Source organism: Furipterus horrens, unplaced genomic scaffold (genome assembly GCF_987537825.1).
Source record: "Furipterus horrens unplaced genomic scaffold, mFurHor1.1.pri manual_scaffold_8, whole genome shotgun sequence".
Lineage (NCBI taxonomy): Eukaryota > Metazoa > Chordata > Mammalia > Chiroptera > Furipteridae > Furipterus > Furipterus horrens.
In genome coordinates this window covers 74,076,171-74,093,790 of record NW_028327178.1, presented here as the reverse complement: position 1 = coordinate 74,093,790, position 17,620 = coordinate 74,076,171, and the positions used below count along the sequence as shown (strand labels likewise).

At 38.6% G+C, this 17,620-nt stretch overlaps 1 protein-coding gene across 5 annotated transcripts in view; it reads right to left on the bottom strand.

Annotated features, from left to right (window-relative positions):
• KIF16B (kinesin family member 16B) overlaps positions 1-17,620 on the bottom strand; it is a 313,474-nt gene that overhangs the window by 255,972 nt on the left and 39,882 nt on the right. For all 5 annotated transcript variants that reach the window (XM_090286026.1, XM_090286028.1, XM_090286027.1 and 2 more), the window contains exons 3-7: positions 16,112-16,225; positions 8,825-8,941; positions 6,775-6,872; positions 5,696-5,805; positions 1,085-1,227 (exon numbers count right to left, since the gene is read on the bottom strand). In XM_090286026.1, coding sequence (XP_090142152.1) covers positions 1,085-1,227; positions 5,696-5,805; positions 6,775-6,872; positions 8,825-8,941; positions 16,112-16,225 — 582 coding nt within the window. The remainder of the gene's footprint in view (positions 1-1,084; positions 1,228-5,695; positions 5,806-6,774; positions 6,873-8,824; positions 8,942-16,111; positions 16,226-17,620) is intronic.

Below are 17,620 nucleotides of genomic sequence, written 5' to 3'. Positions count from 1 at the left end.
AGGATCTTCAGCATTCCAAGCATAATGGCTCTCCAAAATATGATACCTTTTATTATGTAAAAGATCATTTGACCATTGTTTGATGTTAAAATATGTGATCTACAAATTATTAAAAAGTAATAATTTTAAATACTGTATTCCTTAATTCTGAATTCTACCAACATTTTACTTTCCCAAAGACTTTTAACCTACAGTTTATAGTCTGAACCACAGTACCAAAAAGAAAGTAATATTTTGACAGAAATGTAAGCCTCTTAGAAATTAGGAATGGTCATATCCTACTCACGTTAACTAGAAAGCAGGAGGAAAATCAGCAGAGTAAATCAAAAGCAAAGATCTCACAAAAGGTAAAGATGGGGAGAATTTATCAATTGACCTTAGAGAACTTTTTCTTTTTGTTTTTTTGCTCTCTGATCATTAAGAAAATGTTACCTTTTAGTATGAGAAGTGTTGAGTGGTTAATATAAGCCAGGACATCTCCAAACTAACATACTACTAAGCCATAACAGGACATTATATTTTTACATTGATCTTTTCTACTAGCCTAGGTGTTAAAATACTTACCTTCAATAATTTCCAGACATTCAAAATGCCCTCCACCCCTTGATTAGAATTAATTCTTATATCGATATTTTAAAATGTTCGTTGTCCTTTATTATCATTCTAATAATCATAATCAACATTGTGGAGTGAGCTCCACGGAGCGAGAATGCACAGCAACCAAATCACTTACCTTGGCCTCCAGCTGTTATGACTTACAATCTCTTATCTCCTACAGAGCTTGCAACAATGAAAACTTTTGCTTAATTAAGCACAAAGCAAGATTTTTTATGTCCTGAACAGGACAGAAGCCTGCTAAACATTTCTTAGGAATACACGTCGGAACATTTCAAATTACTGTCATTTTAACCACAGAGAAACTCAGTACAAAACACATGTTCAACTCTAATTAACAAGAAAATGACAGTCAGTCACCTTTGCCTGCTGCTGCTCACGGCACAACAATGATGGGTCCACAGCTGGTGCTAATCAGCAAGTAAAGACCTCAGGGACAGAGCCAGACATTCCCCAAATCTGCCCTTACCTGAGTGAACTTGATGGTGAAGATGGCGTGAGACCTACTACTGACGTCATTCATCCCAGTTGCTGCAGTGGTACGATTGATATTTCCTGCATCCATAAGTTCTTCTACATCACCATAATTCTGTACTAAATGTTTGGATAAATCTGAAAAAAAAATAAAAAGCAGAGGTAAAGAAATCTTCCTAATATACAGTCAATGGAATAGGAGATTTACCTCTATGAAATAATACACGACTAGACAAAGATGTTACGTGTTCCTATAGTGGGGTAGTTTAAAACACATGCAGGAGCTGGGCCTCCTGGGATCAAATCTCAGCTCTGCTACTTATGAGTGGACTTATAACTAAGTCACGTAGCCCACCATGTTTCAGTCATCTCATCTGAATAATGCATGCCTAACTTGGGGATAAATGTTAGCTGTTATCATCAGTCTCACTAGCTTCACAGCACCCAGAAGAAAAATGTAAACACTAACTTCAAGTGAAACCCAAAGGCATTTGTTAAGTCCTCTTTAAAACTTTTTATTCATTTTCTTGGGAACATTCATATGCTTCCAAAGTCAAATACTACCAAATGGGTAAAAGGTATACCCCTACCCCTGTCCTATAACTCATCCCTCTCACCCCCTTCTGTCAGGCAACCCACTGTTGTCGGTTCCTTCATACCTTTCTAGAGATAACCTATACATATACAGACAATTACATATATTTAAAAAACACCTTTTTTCCCCTTTCACACAAAAATACGGAAGAATATTCTGTACCAGTTAAGGTGATTCCTCATTCATTTTTATGGCTGCAGAGCATTCTATTGTCTGAATGTACCATAACCAATTTAACCAGTCGCCTATTGAGATTATAGAGGTTGTATATATTTTGTTTCCAATTACAAGAAACAGCACCACAAATAATCTTGTACATAGGTATTTTCAAATGTGTGTAAATATTTATGCAGAATAAATTCTTAAGAGGTGGAATTGCCTGATCAAAGCACATTTGAAATTTTGAGAGATAATGCAAAAGCTGTTCTCCACAGGGGGCAATTAAGACCCAGCAGCAGCAATACATAAGACTGCCTATCTTCTAATAACTGTCCTGTCAGGCTTACTTATATCTGCCAGAGACAGGTAACAAATGTAATCTTAAAGAATTTTTATTTTGCTTTTCTCTGTGAGTGAGGCTGAGCATTCTTTCCTCCATTTAAAAAATCATCCGTATTTCTATTTCTATGAATAGTTTATTGACACCCTTTGTTCATTTTCTACTCAGCTATTGGACCTGTCCTTATTAATTTATAGGAGTTACTTATATATAGCAAGAAAATCAGTCCTTTGTCTGAAAATTGAAAATATATTTCCCATTTTGTAAGTTGTCTTTTTACTTTGCTTAGGGTATTCCTGCCAAATGTAAAGTTCTATTTTTTTACCATCTCAAATTTAACACATTTATTTCATGGTTTCTGGGTTTTAAGTCAATTTTTTTAAGCTTTCCCTTCTCCAAACCTCTGGAAATAAGTAATTTAAAAACTTATATTCCCCCAATGTTTGAATAGCAAGCTTATTAGAAACTAAATCCCCATGTGTATCTACATCAGATTCTGGATGCTTTACCCAGTTTGGTTATACTGTCTCTTCATAAACCAGCTTTATAATATGTTTTAACATCTCATAAGACAATTAAAGGGAAAACTGAAGGCACAGTTAGGCTAAATCTATTAACAATAATAGCTATTACCCACTCCACAAAAGAAATACATAATCATACACTTTATTTTGGGCATAAAAGGCAAGGGTTCAATTAGCAATTTAATAAAATGCAGATGGGAAGCTACTGGTGCACCTGATATCTGCAGGTAAAAAGAATAAACATAACAGGAACATCTTAAAACCCATGACCCATTCTCAATCTTGCCTCCAAAGAGACACACACATGAAAGACGACAACCACACAAAAGCAGATTTCTGTGTGAGTCCTACAGGCCAGCCATTACTCAGCTGTCTCATTCAAAATAAGTGAGAGTTTTTGTTTTTGTTTTTTAAAAAAAGGGCTTTAAGTCTAGCCTATTTTTAAAATAATTAGCAAGGTTATCCCATACTTGTGGCATTCCTCACAACTGACTGTAACACAGCTATCATAAAACAAATGCTAAGAACCACAGCACAGGAAACTCTGCAAATAACCTTCTCAAAAGGCAAGACACCTTAGACTCTCCTTATGGTCATATGTTACCATTAACGTGAAAAAATATATAGTTAAAATGCAATGCCATTTAACAGGACAGGTTATTAGGTTGCTTATCTTGCCTGAGAACATTGGAAAACAAATTACCAGAAAGTTTCCTAAAGCCAGAGAAAATCTATTGGCAAGTCCAGAAAAACAAGTGAATGAATGCACAGTAAAGTATGAATTCAGCACATAAACATTGCAGAGGTAAGTAAACACGTGTTGCCTCCTCACACAACCAAAAACTACAACTAAACTACAAAGCAACTGTCTCGCAGAAACATCAGAAAATCGAGCTATATGGAAGTCTGACAATCAAGGAATTAAAGAAGTCACATTCATCCAGACAAGTAGGAGGGAAAGAGACACAACGACACGCGGAGATGCGGAGATGCAGAGACAAGGTACAGGCAGTCCCACACCCACATGTGGTGGCTAAAAATCAGAGGGATACCTCGGGAGCGAGAGATCCCAGTCCCACACCAGACCACCCAGCCCAGGGTTCCACTGCCAGGAAGAAAAGTCCCCATAACTTCTGGCTGTAAAAACCAGTTGGGGTAGTGGAAAAAATTGCAAGATTCTCAGGCATCTCCTCTTAAAGGGCCCGCAATGGACTTGGAATGTACACAGACTCACTCCCTCTGGGCTCCAGCACCAGGGTAGCAGCTGGAAGGGCACCAGTGGTATACGAGGAAAAACTGAAGTGTCTGGCATTAGGGCGAGTGCCAGGGGACAGCTTCCTCCAGGACAAAACTCCAGAGACCAGCCAGCAGAACTGTCCCCTTTCTGAGTCCTCCCGACACAAAGCCACAGAGCAGTGACACCATATCAGAGACTCCCTCGACCTGATTCACACGAGTTGCCCTGTGCTAGAGATTACCTAAGGCTCTGCCCCATCCAGCTTACCACTATGCTTTTCTACAATAGGGCCACACTACTAAGACAGGGAGTCAAAGCAGCTCTGCTTAATACATAGAAACAAACACAGGGAGGCTGCTAAAATGAGGAGACAAAGAAATATGGCCCAAAGAAAAGAGCACTCCAGAAAAAGAACTACCAAAATGGAGATAAGCAATCTATCGGGTGCAGAGTTCAAAACACTGGTTATTAGGATGCTCAAGGAACTCACTGGATATTGTAATAGCATTAAAAATACCCATGCAGAAATGAAGGTAATATGAAGTGAAATAAAGAAAAATTTACTGGGAACCAACAGTGGAGTGGATGAAATGAGAATCAAATAAATGATTTTAAATATAAGAAAGAAGAAACATTCTATCAGAACAGTAAGAAGAAAAAAAGAATGCAAAAAAAAACAAGGATAGACTATGGAACCTCTGGGTCAACTTCAAATGCGTCAACATTTGAATCATAGGGGTGCCAGAAGGAGAAGAGGAAGAGCAAGAAATTGAAAACTTATTTCAAAAAATAATTAAAGAGAACCTCCCTAATTTGGTGAAGAAAGTAGATATACAAATCCATGAAGCACAGAGTCCCAAACAAGCTAGACTCAAAGAGAACCACACCAAGACACATCATAATTAAAATGCCAAAGGTTAAGGAGAGAAAGTCTGAACAGAAGCAAGAGAAAAGAAGAGAATTACCTACAAAGGAGTTCCCATAAGACTATCAGCTGATTTCTCAAAAGAAACTTTGCAGACAAGAAGGGACTGGCAAGAAGTATTTAAAGAGATGAAAAGCAAGGACCTACAACCAAGATTACTACATTCAGCAAAGGTGTCATTTAGAATGGAAGAACAGATAAACTGCTTCTCAGACAAGGTAAAGCTAAAGGAGTTAACCATCATCAAGCCATTATCATATGAAATATTAAAGGGACTTATTTAAGAAAAAGATCAAAATAATGAACATTAAAATGGCAATAAATTCACAACTATCAACAACTGAACCTAAAAAAACAAACTAAGCAAACAAGCAGATCAGAAACAGAATCATAGATATGGAGATCATTTGGAGGGTATCGGTTGGGAAAAGGAAGAGGAAGAATGCGGGAAAAGGTGCAGGGATTAAGAAGTACAAATTGATACGAACAAAATAGAGAGGGGGTGTTAAGAACAGTATAGGAAATGGAGAAGCCAAAGGACTTATATGCACGACCCACGGACATGAACTAAGAGAGGACTGCCAGAGGGAATGAGGGTACCATGTGGAGGGGGACTAAGGAGGAAAAATTGGAAAAACTGTAATAGCATAATCAATAAAATATATATTTTTTAAATTGTGTAGTAACAGCACGTCATTTTTACCACAATAAACTGTCAAAAATAAAAAACATTTTAAATCTCACCATCATACTACTTTTTTCTTCAAAACTATTATTTTTGCACAATTTCCCAATAAGAATAGGGCTTCAAAATATTCACTCTTACCCTCAACATAAGGTCCTTCTTTTGGATGCTCACGGACTCTTAAATTGAAGGTTTTGGATGACTTCCGCCTAAGCAGATCTCTCACACGTTCATTATAAATTTCTAAATAGCTAAAAATTTTAAATAGAACTGAATTCAGAGAAATGATTTCAGATATTAAAAATAACATTAAAAACAGGAGCAACATGCATTTATGATTGGTAACTATGCATCAAGTACTACGCTAAGCACTCTACATGGAATATTTCATTTAATACTAACAATAATCCATAGGTAAATGCTATAATTATCCCCATTTTATAGGTGAGGCAATGGAAGATTAGGGTGATTTAAACAACTTGTCCCAGGCCATACAGCTAGTAACAAACAGGACATACAGCCATGGGAACTCTTGATTGCTTCGTCAGTCCTAAAACCCCTGAGGAGATGGACTCCCAGAAAAGTTTCATTTCAAGGAGGAAAAACACCTCAACCATGCAGATTTACATTAGTCCCTCTCTGTACTGCAGTTCACTTATCGTGGCCTCACTGTATCGCGGGATTTTTTAAAATATTATATTTAATTATTTATCGCGGATTTTTCGCTATATCACGGGATTTTGTGGTACTGTATACGTATGTTGTTAAAGTTACGTAGGTTTAAGAGTGTAGAATAATGTAAGGTTTCTATTTCGGGGGGGGTCTCGAATATAATACCCACGATACATGAGGGAATACTGTATTTAAAAATTAGATTTATAATGATGCTGCCAACATAAAGAAAAGCATAAACCTTATACAGCTAAAAGTATAAGGTGAATAAACTGGGTATACACTTAAAAGTCAAATGCTCACTCCATTTGAGCAAAACATCCAAAATCAGTGTTTCTGACCAAGCTGGGTTATTTTCACCAGCCTCTCAAACCCCAATTCAAACTGTACCCAAGAACATCATTGAAAACTAATATTTTTAAAGCTTTATGCCCAAATACCATATAGTTCAGGAAGTTTTTCTTCAGGAACCCAAAGGCTTTATGCACTCCTGGTGCCTAAAAGCAAGCTCCAGCCGAGCTCACACTCACTCAGGCCATGGGCCCTACCTGACTTCAGTTCGAAAAGATGCTTCATCCCATCTGGTGGTTTCATTTATGCAACTGAAGAGCCCTTCACATATCCGAGGTATTAAGCCAGAATCACCCTGCAGTGGGAAAGAGGAATGACAACAGTTGTCACTTGAAACAAAAGCAACCAATGATTGAATAGGTAGTTTGCTGGAGGGGCCTACAGGCCAATCCCAAACCTACCTCCCAGCATCCAACACACATCATTTACCCCTCCAGAATGGCTTCCTACTCTCTCAAATAAGAGGATTGAGCTTTCTAACTTCTACACACTGAAATTATGGTAATACACGGTTATCAGCTACTAATCAGTTAAATCATGGCTTGCAAATTTAAGAAAACGTATTCTCTAACTTTCAAACAAGACAATCTACAGCTACAGGATAAATGTTAAAAATCTGATCTAATCAAATGACCAGAGAAGATAAAATGTACACTGGGCAGAAAAGAAACACCAAGGAAACCTTAGTAAATCCTCAGAATAGCTAATAATTGTCCTAAAACTTAAGTGATAGGACCACGTTAAAACACACAGGATATCCCTCCTTTGATGCACAAATCCCTACACTGGCCTTCCTACACAGGAAGAGTTTAATATATTACATTATTTATACAATGTGGGCATAATCAATACTTTTCATGTTTCAGTCAGCATTAACAAGCTGATGAACATCAGAATGAGAAGAAAGATGAGGCAAAATGTTGTTAGACTCTGAAACTTCAGAGCTTCAGTGTTTTCTTCTAAAGTCCATTCTCATCTTCATTCAATCCCACACCCCCAAAATTAATAACATTACAGCTTTAAGAGATTTTTTTCTTTATACCATTAAATAGGTACAAATTCTTAGCAAGGAAAAATAAGCCTTTCACCATATTTTTGGTTCTTACTTTTAAAAATAATTTTTTAAGAAAAATTCAAAAACAGTACTCACCTGTAAGGTCAGAGATAAACCTGTAATTTATGAATGCTTTATACATGTGTAACTTAGAAAAAATAGCTCCAGTGGAACTTAACTTTTAGATAAGGTTTCTTTTTTGTTTCCGAAGGCACAGTATGAGAGTTGGAAGAGGAAAGTAATGATAAGTTTGCTCTTCCTTATTTATTCTTCCCCACTTTTCAGCACTGAGGACTCTGCACAGCATCTTTCTACTAATCACATCAAGGATAGGCCTGTTGTTAGAGGCCAGGACACATGTACTGAAATGATTAATTCTGGAGTAACTGAGCGTCCTTTACTGCACATGTGCCACTGAACCCTTAACATTAAAGGCACCAAAGTGCTCGCCAGCAGAAGGCTTGCAAACCGCTGCTACTATCTCCATCCAGAACAAACCACAAGTCCGAGAGTCAGTGAACAGGTTTCACCACAACATAAAAAAAAAGTAAAATACACAGCACTATCTAGATCTGGAAAAATATAGATGAGATCAAGTTCTGGCAATAATGCCTACTTTTTACTTCTCTATATTTTGGGGCAAATATAACTTAAATGTCTGTTAATTTATGTAGCATAACTACTAAACTCTACATACTATCTTTATAGCTATATACCCTATATAAACTATACAGTTCTAATCCTTTTTATGTATCTGTTGGATTTATGTAGTACATTTCCACCAAAGAGTTAAGACTTTTCTTTTCCCCCTTGGGGAAAAATGTTTTGAATAATTTTAAATTGAAAAGAGTTCAATAATTTTATTCAAACTGTTGTGCTGGCAGAAAAGAAGAATAAATTACTTGAGGACCCAGCATACATTTTGGATAGGATTATAAAGCCTTTAAAAATAGAAAATGAACTGAGACTTGCATCCATTATTCAGGCTTATAAGCTTAAAACTGTTTCTAATTTAAAATCTCTCAAAGGAAATTTAGTCCAACTTATTACTGAGTTTTATATCTTACTGCTAAAGAACGATCAGAACATGAAAAGCAAGTTCGGTACAGAAAAATAGATAACAGAGACAATTTTATCAGTTCAAAGAGAGAGATAATAATAAAGTTTCTTCCCACAGTGTGTAAACAACATACAGAATTTCCCATCATAGTGTATGACTTTCCCGATCCAGTCTGTCCATAAGCGAAGACACAAGCATTATAACCTTCAAATGCAGACTTCACAACATCTGTGCCAAGGGTTTTGAAAACCTGAAAGCCAAAAAAATAATAATAATAATACAAAAAATACAATTACCATGAATTTTAATAAAAGCCCCTTCAGTGTTGACAATATTTAGAAAGCTACTTTTATCTCATAAGGATTACACCACATTAATAAATAACTGCAGGACCATTAACAGAGTATGTGTGTGTGCGTATGTGAATGTGTGTGTATATATGTATAGAATCCCAGTTTTTAATAAAAAGGAACCTTTTTTAAGCAAGCAAAAAGCAACCTTTATACCTTTCCTACTTAGATTAACAAAACATTCCTTAAATATAAAAATGTAAATAAGGCAAAGTGACAATCATGTATAGAAGCAAAGATGATTTTAAAGCATGATGATTTACCATTTCAGAAATAAACTTATGAAGTTGTTCATTCTATCAGAGCTTCCAGAAACTAAATATTCAAAACCCAGAAGTCACAGCAGCCAGAAGTTATTGCCCAAACCACGCCAAATTAATGCCTTCATTTTTAGGGTCTGGCTATGCATCAAAATAAGTGTCTGTAGGTGGATGAAGCACATGGCTGGGCTCCCAGAGCCAGAGACCAGATGCTTTTTCCCACTTGGATATTTGCCCAAGATGGAGAGGGTGTACAGCCAGGCTGTGTGGGGCCTGGGTCCATGCCCACTGCTCTACATAACTGCAATGAGACACTCTGGGGTGAGGACAAATACTTCACCCAGACAACTGATGTCGTCAGTCGTCAGTCGTCAGCAGCCGTCCGTCTCGAGAGACGACGGTGTAGCTTCTTAAGAGTCTATCTGCACCCCCGAGAATGGCTGTGCAGTCCGACTCGGGAGTAACACGGTATCTGTCTCCTCCCGTGTTGAATCGACATCTTGCGATGACGCTGGAGTGTCCTCTCCAGTGAAGCTGAAGCTACAGAGCCTGGGCAGGGTGATATGGAGGGTCTGCTGTTGCCCATGCAGCAGACCCCCCCTCTCTTCGCAGCTGAAGGGTCCAAGGGAAAGACGGAGTCAATACAGCTTGGCTTCAGGTGCGCCGCAGGAGTTGCCGGTGTTGACTACAACGTCAAACCGCCTTAGGGACTCCGGCTCCGGATTTCTGTCGGGGTTTACTCCCTTAGCCTTTCCCCTGAAGAGGTATGCCGCAAGGCAGCGGAGGTTTTTTGGAGTCAGAGTTTTCCTTCTCTGCTCACTGCAGTATTGTTACAGAAACAGAGGTGTTCCGAAAAACCCCAGAGTTTGCCGCTGGGGGATGGAGAAAAGGAAGCAGCTCTCAGAATGCCTCCACATGCCTGAGGCTGGTGGCTAGTGTCCCCTTTTATGCAAAATGGCTTTAATGCCTCCAAAGCCCCAGGCAGATGGGAGGGGACCTGGACCAGGGGACGGCATGGAGAAAGCACACAGAGCCCACGCAAGGTTCTGTGAATGGTCAGGGCTGTCCGCAGCACCCACTGCATCAGAGGACGCAGTCAGGGATAGACAAGCAGCTGCAGACATTCTAGCGCTCGCGCTTGCTCCAGGTTACTTTAAGAGGCTCTCGCCATTCGGCTCCCTCAGAGCCGAGGGAGACAACTGATGTAAATGAAGCAAATTAAGATGTGTATTCATCCTAGTTACACCCAACTGGGAAGGGGACCAAACAAAGCTTTCCAAATCCCCACAAGCCTTCATGTAACCCCTGCCCTCTTGGACTAGCACTCCAAGGGCTCCCTGCTTTAAAAACAAGGCACACCAAAGGGAGGGAGTGCGATCAGACTCTCAGAGGCAGAGAAGAATGAGGCACTGCTTCGTGGGGTCACTGGAGTCCAAGGTGGGGGCCTCATCAATCCTCAGGAGGGCTCAGTCTCTGGAAGTCACGCCCAGTTAGCAGGCCCATCATCTCCCTGGCAGTGATCTAGGGCCCTCCCGCCAGAACACCGACCCCTAGAAAGAGCTGACAAACACTGGCCATCCTGATCTCAACCCCACAGAAACCACCCCTGCCAGCAGCATGGCCTGTCACCAAGGCAGAGATAAAAATACAGCCAAATGGATTTCAGCTTCCTTAGGCACTATTTCCCCACCACCTTGTTTGGACTCTGTTTCCTTCAGTCTTGTCAGTCAGAGATGTACAAATTGTCATTTCAACTGAATCATTTCCACAAATGACCAGTCTCATTCACTCTGAGTTCATTTTTATCCATTTCAGCTTTTAGGAGCTGATATTTTCTGATCTTATTTTCAAATTCTGATGACTTGCTCCTCAACTATAATAGCAGTTCACACTGTGTTCATCTATTCATCTTCATAAAAATATTACAGGGTGAGAGTAGTGTTGCTAGATCCATTTTTCGGGGCCAAAGTTAGGTCACTGGGCATGCACAGTGAGTGGTGGGGTTGGGATTTGTATTCAGGACCTTCTGACCCAAAACCCACACCCTCGACATCAACCATAGGGCCCCAATACTACCTGAAAAGATGCCCTCCCCCCACGAACTCTTGTGAAGAAGCAGAAGTCAGGAATTTCAGGGAGACTCAGAACTCCAGACCACCCATTTGAGGTTCATTGTCACCACTATATAAAGAAGATGAGGAAAAACTCTTCAATTCTCTGTGACTAAACAAAAGATATCCATCACTTTTACCATGCCACAGAATGCCAATGCGTAGGAAGAACAGCCTTCCATAAACTTCCCAAAGAATAAAGAAAGAATCTTCTCCCATACTTTTGTCTGGGATAAAATAAAATCATGGAAAATATATTGGGCTGGCCAGAAAGTCGATTTAGTTTTTTCCATATGATGGCTCTAGTAGTACTTAATTGTCTTTAACTTCACTCAAAAACAATTTTGTTAGACTGTATTGTGACAGCTGTCATATCAGCATTCATTAAAAAAAAAAAAGCTTATCAAAATTGGTGAATTTTTGTGCAGCCATTTTAATACTGAAAATGGAATAAAACACGCAACATTTTCAGGGCATATGCTTGATTGTTTCAAGAAAGGTAAAAATGCAACTGACACACACACACACACACAAAAGATTTGTGCAGTGTATGGAGAAGGTTTTGTGACTGACTACATCAAAAGTGGTTTGTAAAATTGCTTGTACTACTGACATTTTGGCTAAATAATTCTTTGCTGTGGGGCTGTCTTACACATTGGAAGATGTTCATAAGGACCCCTGGCCTCTAACCACTAGCAACCAATAGGGGGAGACAGCCAACATAATCAAAATATCAAAATCAATAAAGTTATTGGTGAAAATAAAATATGTGTCTTTTATTTTACAGAAAAAACTAAATAAAATTTTTGGCCAACCCAATATTTAAACTAAACCCAAAAGTTTACAAAATAAAATTCTTCCCTAGGGTTAAAATCCACATCCACCATTTTGTTACTTTACTTGCCACAAAGCTAACTCAGCTGGAGTTATCTGACAGGAGGCGGGGCGGGAAATATGTCACAGGTGGTGCTGGGGATATGACCGCAAAACGAGCCTACAAAATGCAGGACTGTAGGCACTGAGACAGAGGCCTGGCTCAGTTTCAGCTTGAAGTAACCCACCCAAAGATGGCTTAAGACCCAGTGAAGCAGTCAGACACTGCCCACATCTCCGGGGTCTCTGGCAAGGAAAAGAGGCTACCCATCACAGCTGCCACAAAGGAGTTAGTTACCATCATATCCAACCAGGTAGGGAGGGAAGAGCTGCTTAAGTGGCTGCTCTCCTTCCTGGCATCAAACCCCACTGAGGTCCTCACCTGGCCAGGTTATCCCAAAGCCACCTTGCTGCTTGTCTGAGCAGACTTTAAAGCTGATTTCCAGTGTTCTACAAAGTATCACAGAGCTTCACTTGATGGGAATTGCCCACCAGAGAGCACTGTTAAAATAAAAGACTCTTCCCTTCAGCTTGTCAACTGGGATATTTTAGATTTCAAGTTTTCCCAGGGCTGAATCAAAGAACAGGTTGTGTGAGATCAAAGCCTCCCTCTGGACTTTTGAAGAATCGTTAAGAAAATTAGACCTTATCTAATGCCCTTTAATTTACATGAGTTTAGCTTTAAATAGCTCACTGATTTTTTTTCTAAATCTAAAATTAATTTAGAAGGAAAAAATATTCATGGTCATCTGACTTGGTGTTTGTTTAACATTAAGGGAAACTCAACTTTAACTACAGTAATAGGCATGGTGTATTTTCTCAAGATGTCTTTTTAAATTAATTTATTGGGGTGACAATGGTTAATAAAACTACATACGTTTTAAGTGTATAGTAATTCTATGATACATCATCTGTATACTGCATTGTGTGTTTACCACCCAAAGTTAAATCTTCCATCATCATATATTTGATCCTCTTTTACCCTTTACTAGCCCTAAACCTCCTTCCCTCTGGTTTTTGTCTATTTTTTTTCTTGTTTGTCCCTTTGCTGCTTTCAGTTTTATATCCCACATATGAGTGAAATCATATGATTCTTGTCTTTTTCTATCTGACTTATTTCACTTAGCATGATATTCTCAAGATCCATCCATGTTGTTGCCAATGGCAGCATTTCATCTTTTCTTATGGCTGAGTAGTATTCCATTGTATATATCTTATGTACCAAATTTTCTCTTCAGATAGTATAAATCTTTCAAGATGCCTTTTTATTCAAATGAAAAGAAAAAAAGAGAGGAAGAAGGAGAAGGGGAAGAAGTCAAGCAGGGGGAAGAGGAGAGGAAGAAGAGGGAGAAGGAAGGGGAAGAAAAGAAAAAGAAGGAAGAGGAGAAGAGGAAGAAGAATGGAAGAGGAAGAAGACGACAGACATCGTGCTAAGTTTTCATCTTCCCCTGTTTATAGCAGGAATACAACCTGTCAGCCCAAGTCCTGTGCCTAGTATGGAAGCATGAAAACTTTAGTCAATATTTGAAATTGAAGCCACTTTTATAAAACAGCTATCAAAATTAGGGATGAGGGAAGATTACCTTTTCTTTAATAGAATGTTTAAAAATAGGTATTTTCCTTACCTATGCTGATTTTACAGCACATGATTGTACTAGAAAATAGTGTTTAGTTTTATAATTTAATGGAACAATCTCTCATTATTTCAGAGGGTCAAAGAACTTAAAGCATCTGAGAAGTGATGCTGCACATACACCTGAAGCATGAAAATTATCCATATCAGCTGAAAATTTTCACAATCTAAAACTATTTTTAAATTTGGGGCATTTATTTTAATCTTCCACAAGAGCTAAGTCTATTATTGCTTTCCTAATCTTGACTCTTGAAGAATCAGAAAATATCATCTGTTCCCGCAATTTATCACCATCAGAAAACAAGTTCTTTCCTTCAGCAAACATTTACTCAGTGTCTACAGTGTGCCAGGCCATGTGGTCACACACCACTCTACTCTCTGTCCTGGGCTTTCCCTCAGCACAGCCCTCTGTCCCCCAAAAAACTCAAATTCAGGTTAAGTAAGGGGGAAATCCAGCTGCTCATTAGGTAAGTTCGAAGTGGAGAACTTCGTGGCTTTTCATTCAACCTCTGTTGAAGACATTCTAAAGACTATACAGTGAACTGGCTGTTCTCCCTTAACAAATTTCCTCATTCCAGACACTTCATTCCCACTCCTATATTAAAGCCAAAATTTAGATGCCAATATCTAAAACATTCAATTCCTCACCAGACTCTTAGCTACCAATGCTGATTAATCCAATTACCTAAACACCAAAGTCATCTTCACTCACTCACTCATTCATATATTCAACAGGGCTGCCCTACCCGTCTGTCATTTAGAACACACCAATCCTTTTCTCTTACACCTTATACATCAGCCCCAAGATCTCAGCTCTGCTACTTTCAAATCAATTAGGTCTATGGACTTGAGCAAGTTATTTACATTGAGTCTCTTCGACAAAGAAAAATGGAGCTAAAGTCGACTTCATTTGGTTCCTGTGAAGATTAGTGAGATAATGTACATGAGCATAAAGCGGAGTTTCTGACAGCAATACAAACTCAAGCAGCATTGGTTCATCTTTCCTGTCCTGGCACCTCTTTCATAGCAGGCAGTTTGTCTTTCTTTACAGCTCTCGTTCTTATTGTCCTTTCTAATTTTTCCTGATGCTAAATCAACATCTTCTCGGAGATAGATTCAATCCAGTCCTCTTCTTTAAACAACTTCTCTAGTTGTTCACAACCTATCTTACTCCAACATTTATATTGCCTCAGAAAGCCAACCTCTTCCACAATTCATTTCTAAACCAACTAAATTTCTTAAATGTTAAGATGCGTGTAAATAACCTAGGGAATCATAATAAAAAATGTAGTATCAGATTCAGCAGATCAGGAGTAGGTCCTGAGATTCTGCATTTCTAACACGTTCCTATATATACAGTGCCGACGATTCAAGTATGTGGACCCATCAAATTACAAAAAACCAGACAAGATGCCATCACATGGATTACAACCCAGGACAGGCTGGAATTCTTATCCTTGTTTACACATATAAAGACCTGAAGCAGTAGCAAGTCAAGAAGAGGTCCAGCCATGAGGCCCATGTTCTTCCCCCAACATTGCTGCTTTCTGTATCACCACTCGACTCAAATACCCTCCTTGGCCCACCTACGGAAATACCCTCATCCTTCTGATCACATGAAAAGTCAATACACGATAGCATCCTGGGAGGATCTTTGAGTCTGTTCTTATCTGCCCTTGTCATATCTACATTTTAGACTGTAAAAGCCTATAGCACAGGTTTCGTGGGCAAATTCCAGATACTCAAGGTCCTATAAATATTTTGGACAAAATGTTCTTTCTGAAGCCTACAATAATCCACTCCAGTAGGAGAGATGTGACTTGTCTTTGAAGTCTACCTTGTAAAGCTCTGTACCACACCAAGACTAAAGGCTATGTGGCTAATATGCCAAGTGAGCAGCATATAAACATCGCCCTAAAAGTGATTTATTTGCAGAGTTTCTTCAAAACAGTACTGTAAAAATTTTGTTATGATCATCATGCTTAGAGGTTAAAAAGAAAATCAGCCTTTTGGGGATTGAATTCTTTAGACTTAAGATAAATGGTGCTATATAACAACCAAAAATCTAAGTTAATAAAGACTAATTTTATATAAATTATATAGTTTTAAATTAGATATTTTAAGAATTTTAGGGTAGGTATGTTTTTCTCAATGTGAAAATAAAACAAAGCAAATATTTTGAAAATACCTTACCATTTCTTGTGAAACATAATCTGGACTTTTTGTATCAGCAGAATAAAAAGAAAAGTCGTAAGTGAAGGTCTTAGTCCGTTCTCTTCCTGAGTCCCCAGTCCCTCCTTCTGGTATCTAGAGAGAGATAGTTGTGATAATAATAAGAAGAAGAGAGCACTGTCACTTGACAAGTGATCTAATTTAAAAGTTTATCTTCTTAAAAAATATACAATGATTACCATTATTTGTATTTACATCCTCAGAAGCATTTGATTTCTCCTGATTATTACCCCCAGCACAACAAAAATAAATAAATCTAAAGAGTCAATCTATGATATGACGCAAGGCTACTTTCCTGGACTTTCTATCATAATTACTTTATATGAACCCAACACTCACTAGACTCTCTTTTATCCTGTCTTCAATGCTTTTTACTGTTCCCTCTACCTGAAACCACCAGAGTTGGGTCTGAATAACTCCAGGGGGAGCTATGCACATAGAACCTCATGTAACTGAAGTCCCCTAGAGCTGTGTGATTTTGTGGCCCCTGTGAAAATTCCAAGTCAGAAGCTTCCTCTTCCATGAAGCATCCCTTGAGTACTCCATCCAGAAATACTTCCTCCCACCTCTGAGACTAGACTCTCCCAAGACATACCTATCATTGCAAATGTTTGCATATATCTTGTCTACCTTGCTCCATACATAAATCGAACCAAAAACCATGTTTAAAAATCTTCATACACCACCAAAGCCTTACACAGCTTCCTGAATAAATTCAATGAGCAATATATTTTCCCAACATAATTCGGACACCATAACAAAAAATTTTAAGGTTCTTATTATTAAAATGTTAAAAGTGTGGGCACATGTTCTATTTATATCAGTCAAGGAAATGTCTGTAAATCTCAAAATACAACAGAATAATCAAGGAAAATAGATTTCACCATGCACAAAGTCTCTCACTCTGTTTCAGTAAATACAATTTCTTAATGATTAAACTTTTACCATAGCACTGTGAGTATACAAAGATACATAAAGTAAAGCAAAAAAAAGGTAACTAACAGCAGGGAATGGACAAGTGGTGGCTGGTAGAAATGTGAGAAGATGTAGGAGGTCAAAGGAGGAAAAGCTAAGTGTAGGCCAGACAGAACTAGAAGGTACAAGGATTGTGGTCACTGGGGAAAGAAAGACATTCCACTGGAGAATGCCTCAGGCAAAGGGACACTAGAGCCTCAAAGGAGGCCTATCAAATTATCTAGGGCACAACCCAACTGGAAGATAAGAGCATTCCCCACCTTCTATCATTGGAGGTCAAGTTGCAGCTCTATGAAATTAGATTTCAAAGTGCCTAGTCCCTTGAGCCACAAACTAAGAGAAATCCAACCTGAGAAAGATCTGCATTTGGCCATGCAGCAGCAGGCCTCAGAAACACAAACCTGCAAGTTTATGACACATATCTAAGGAAAAAGGGGATGAATCCATAAAGCATGTGATTTATTAATAATTTTACACCTTTATTTCCTCCCTAAG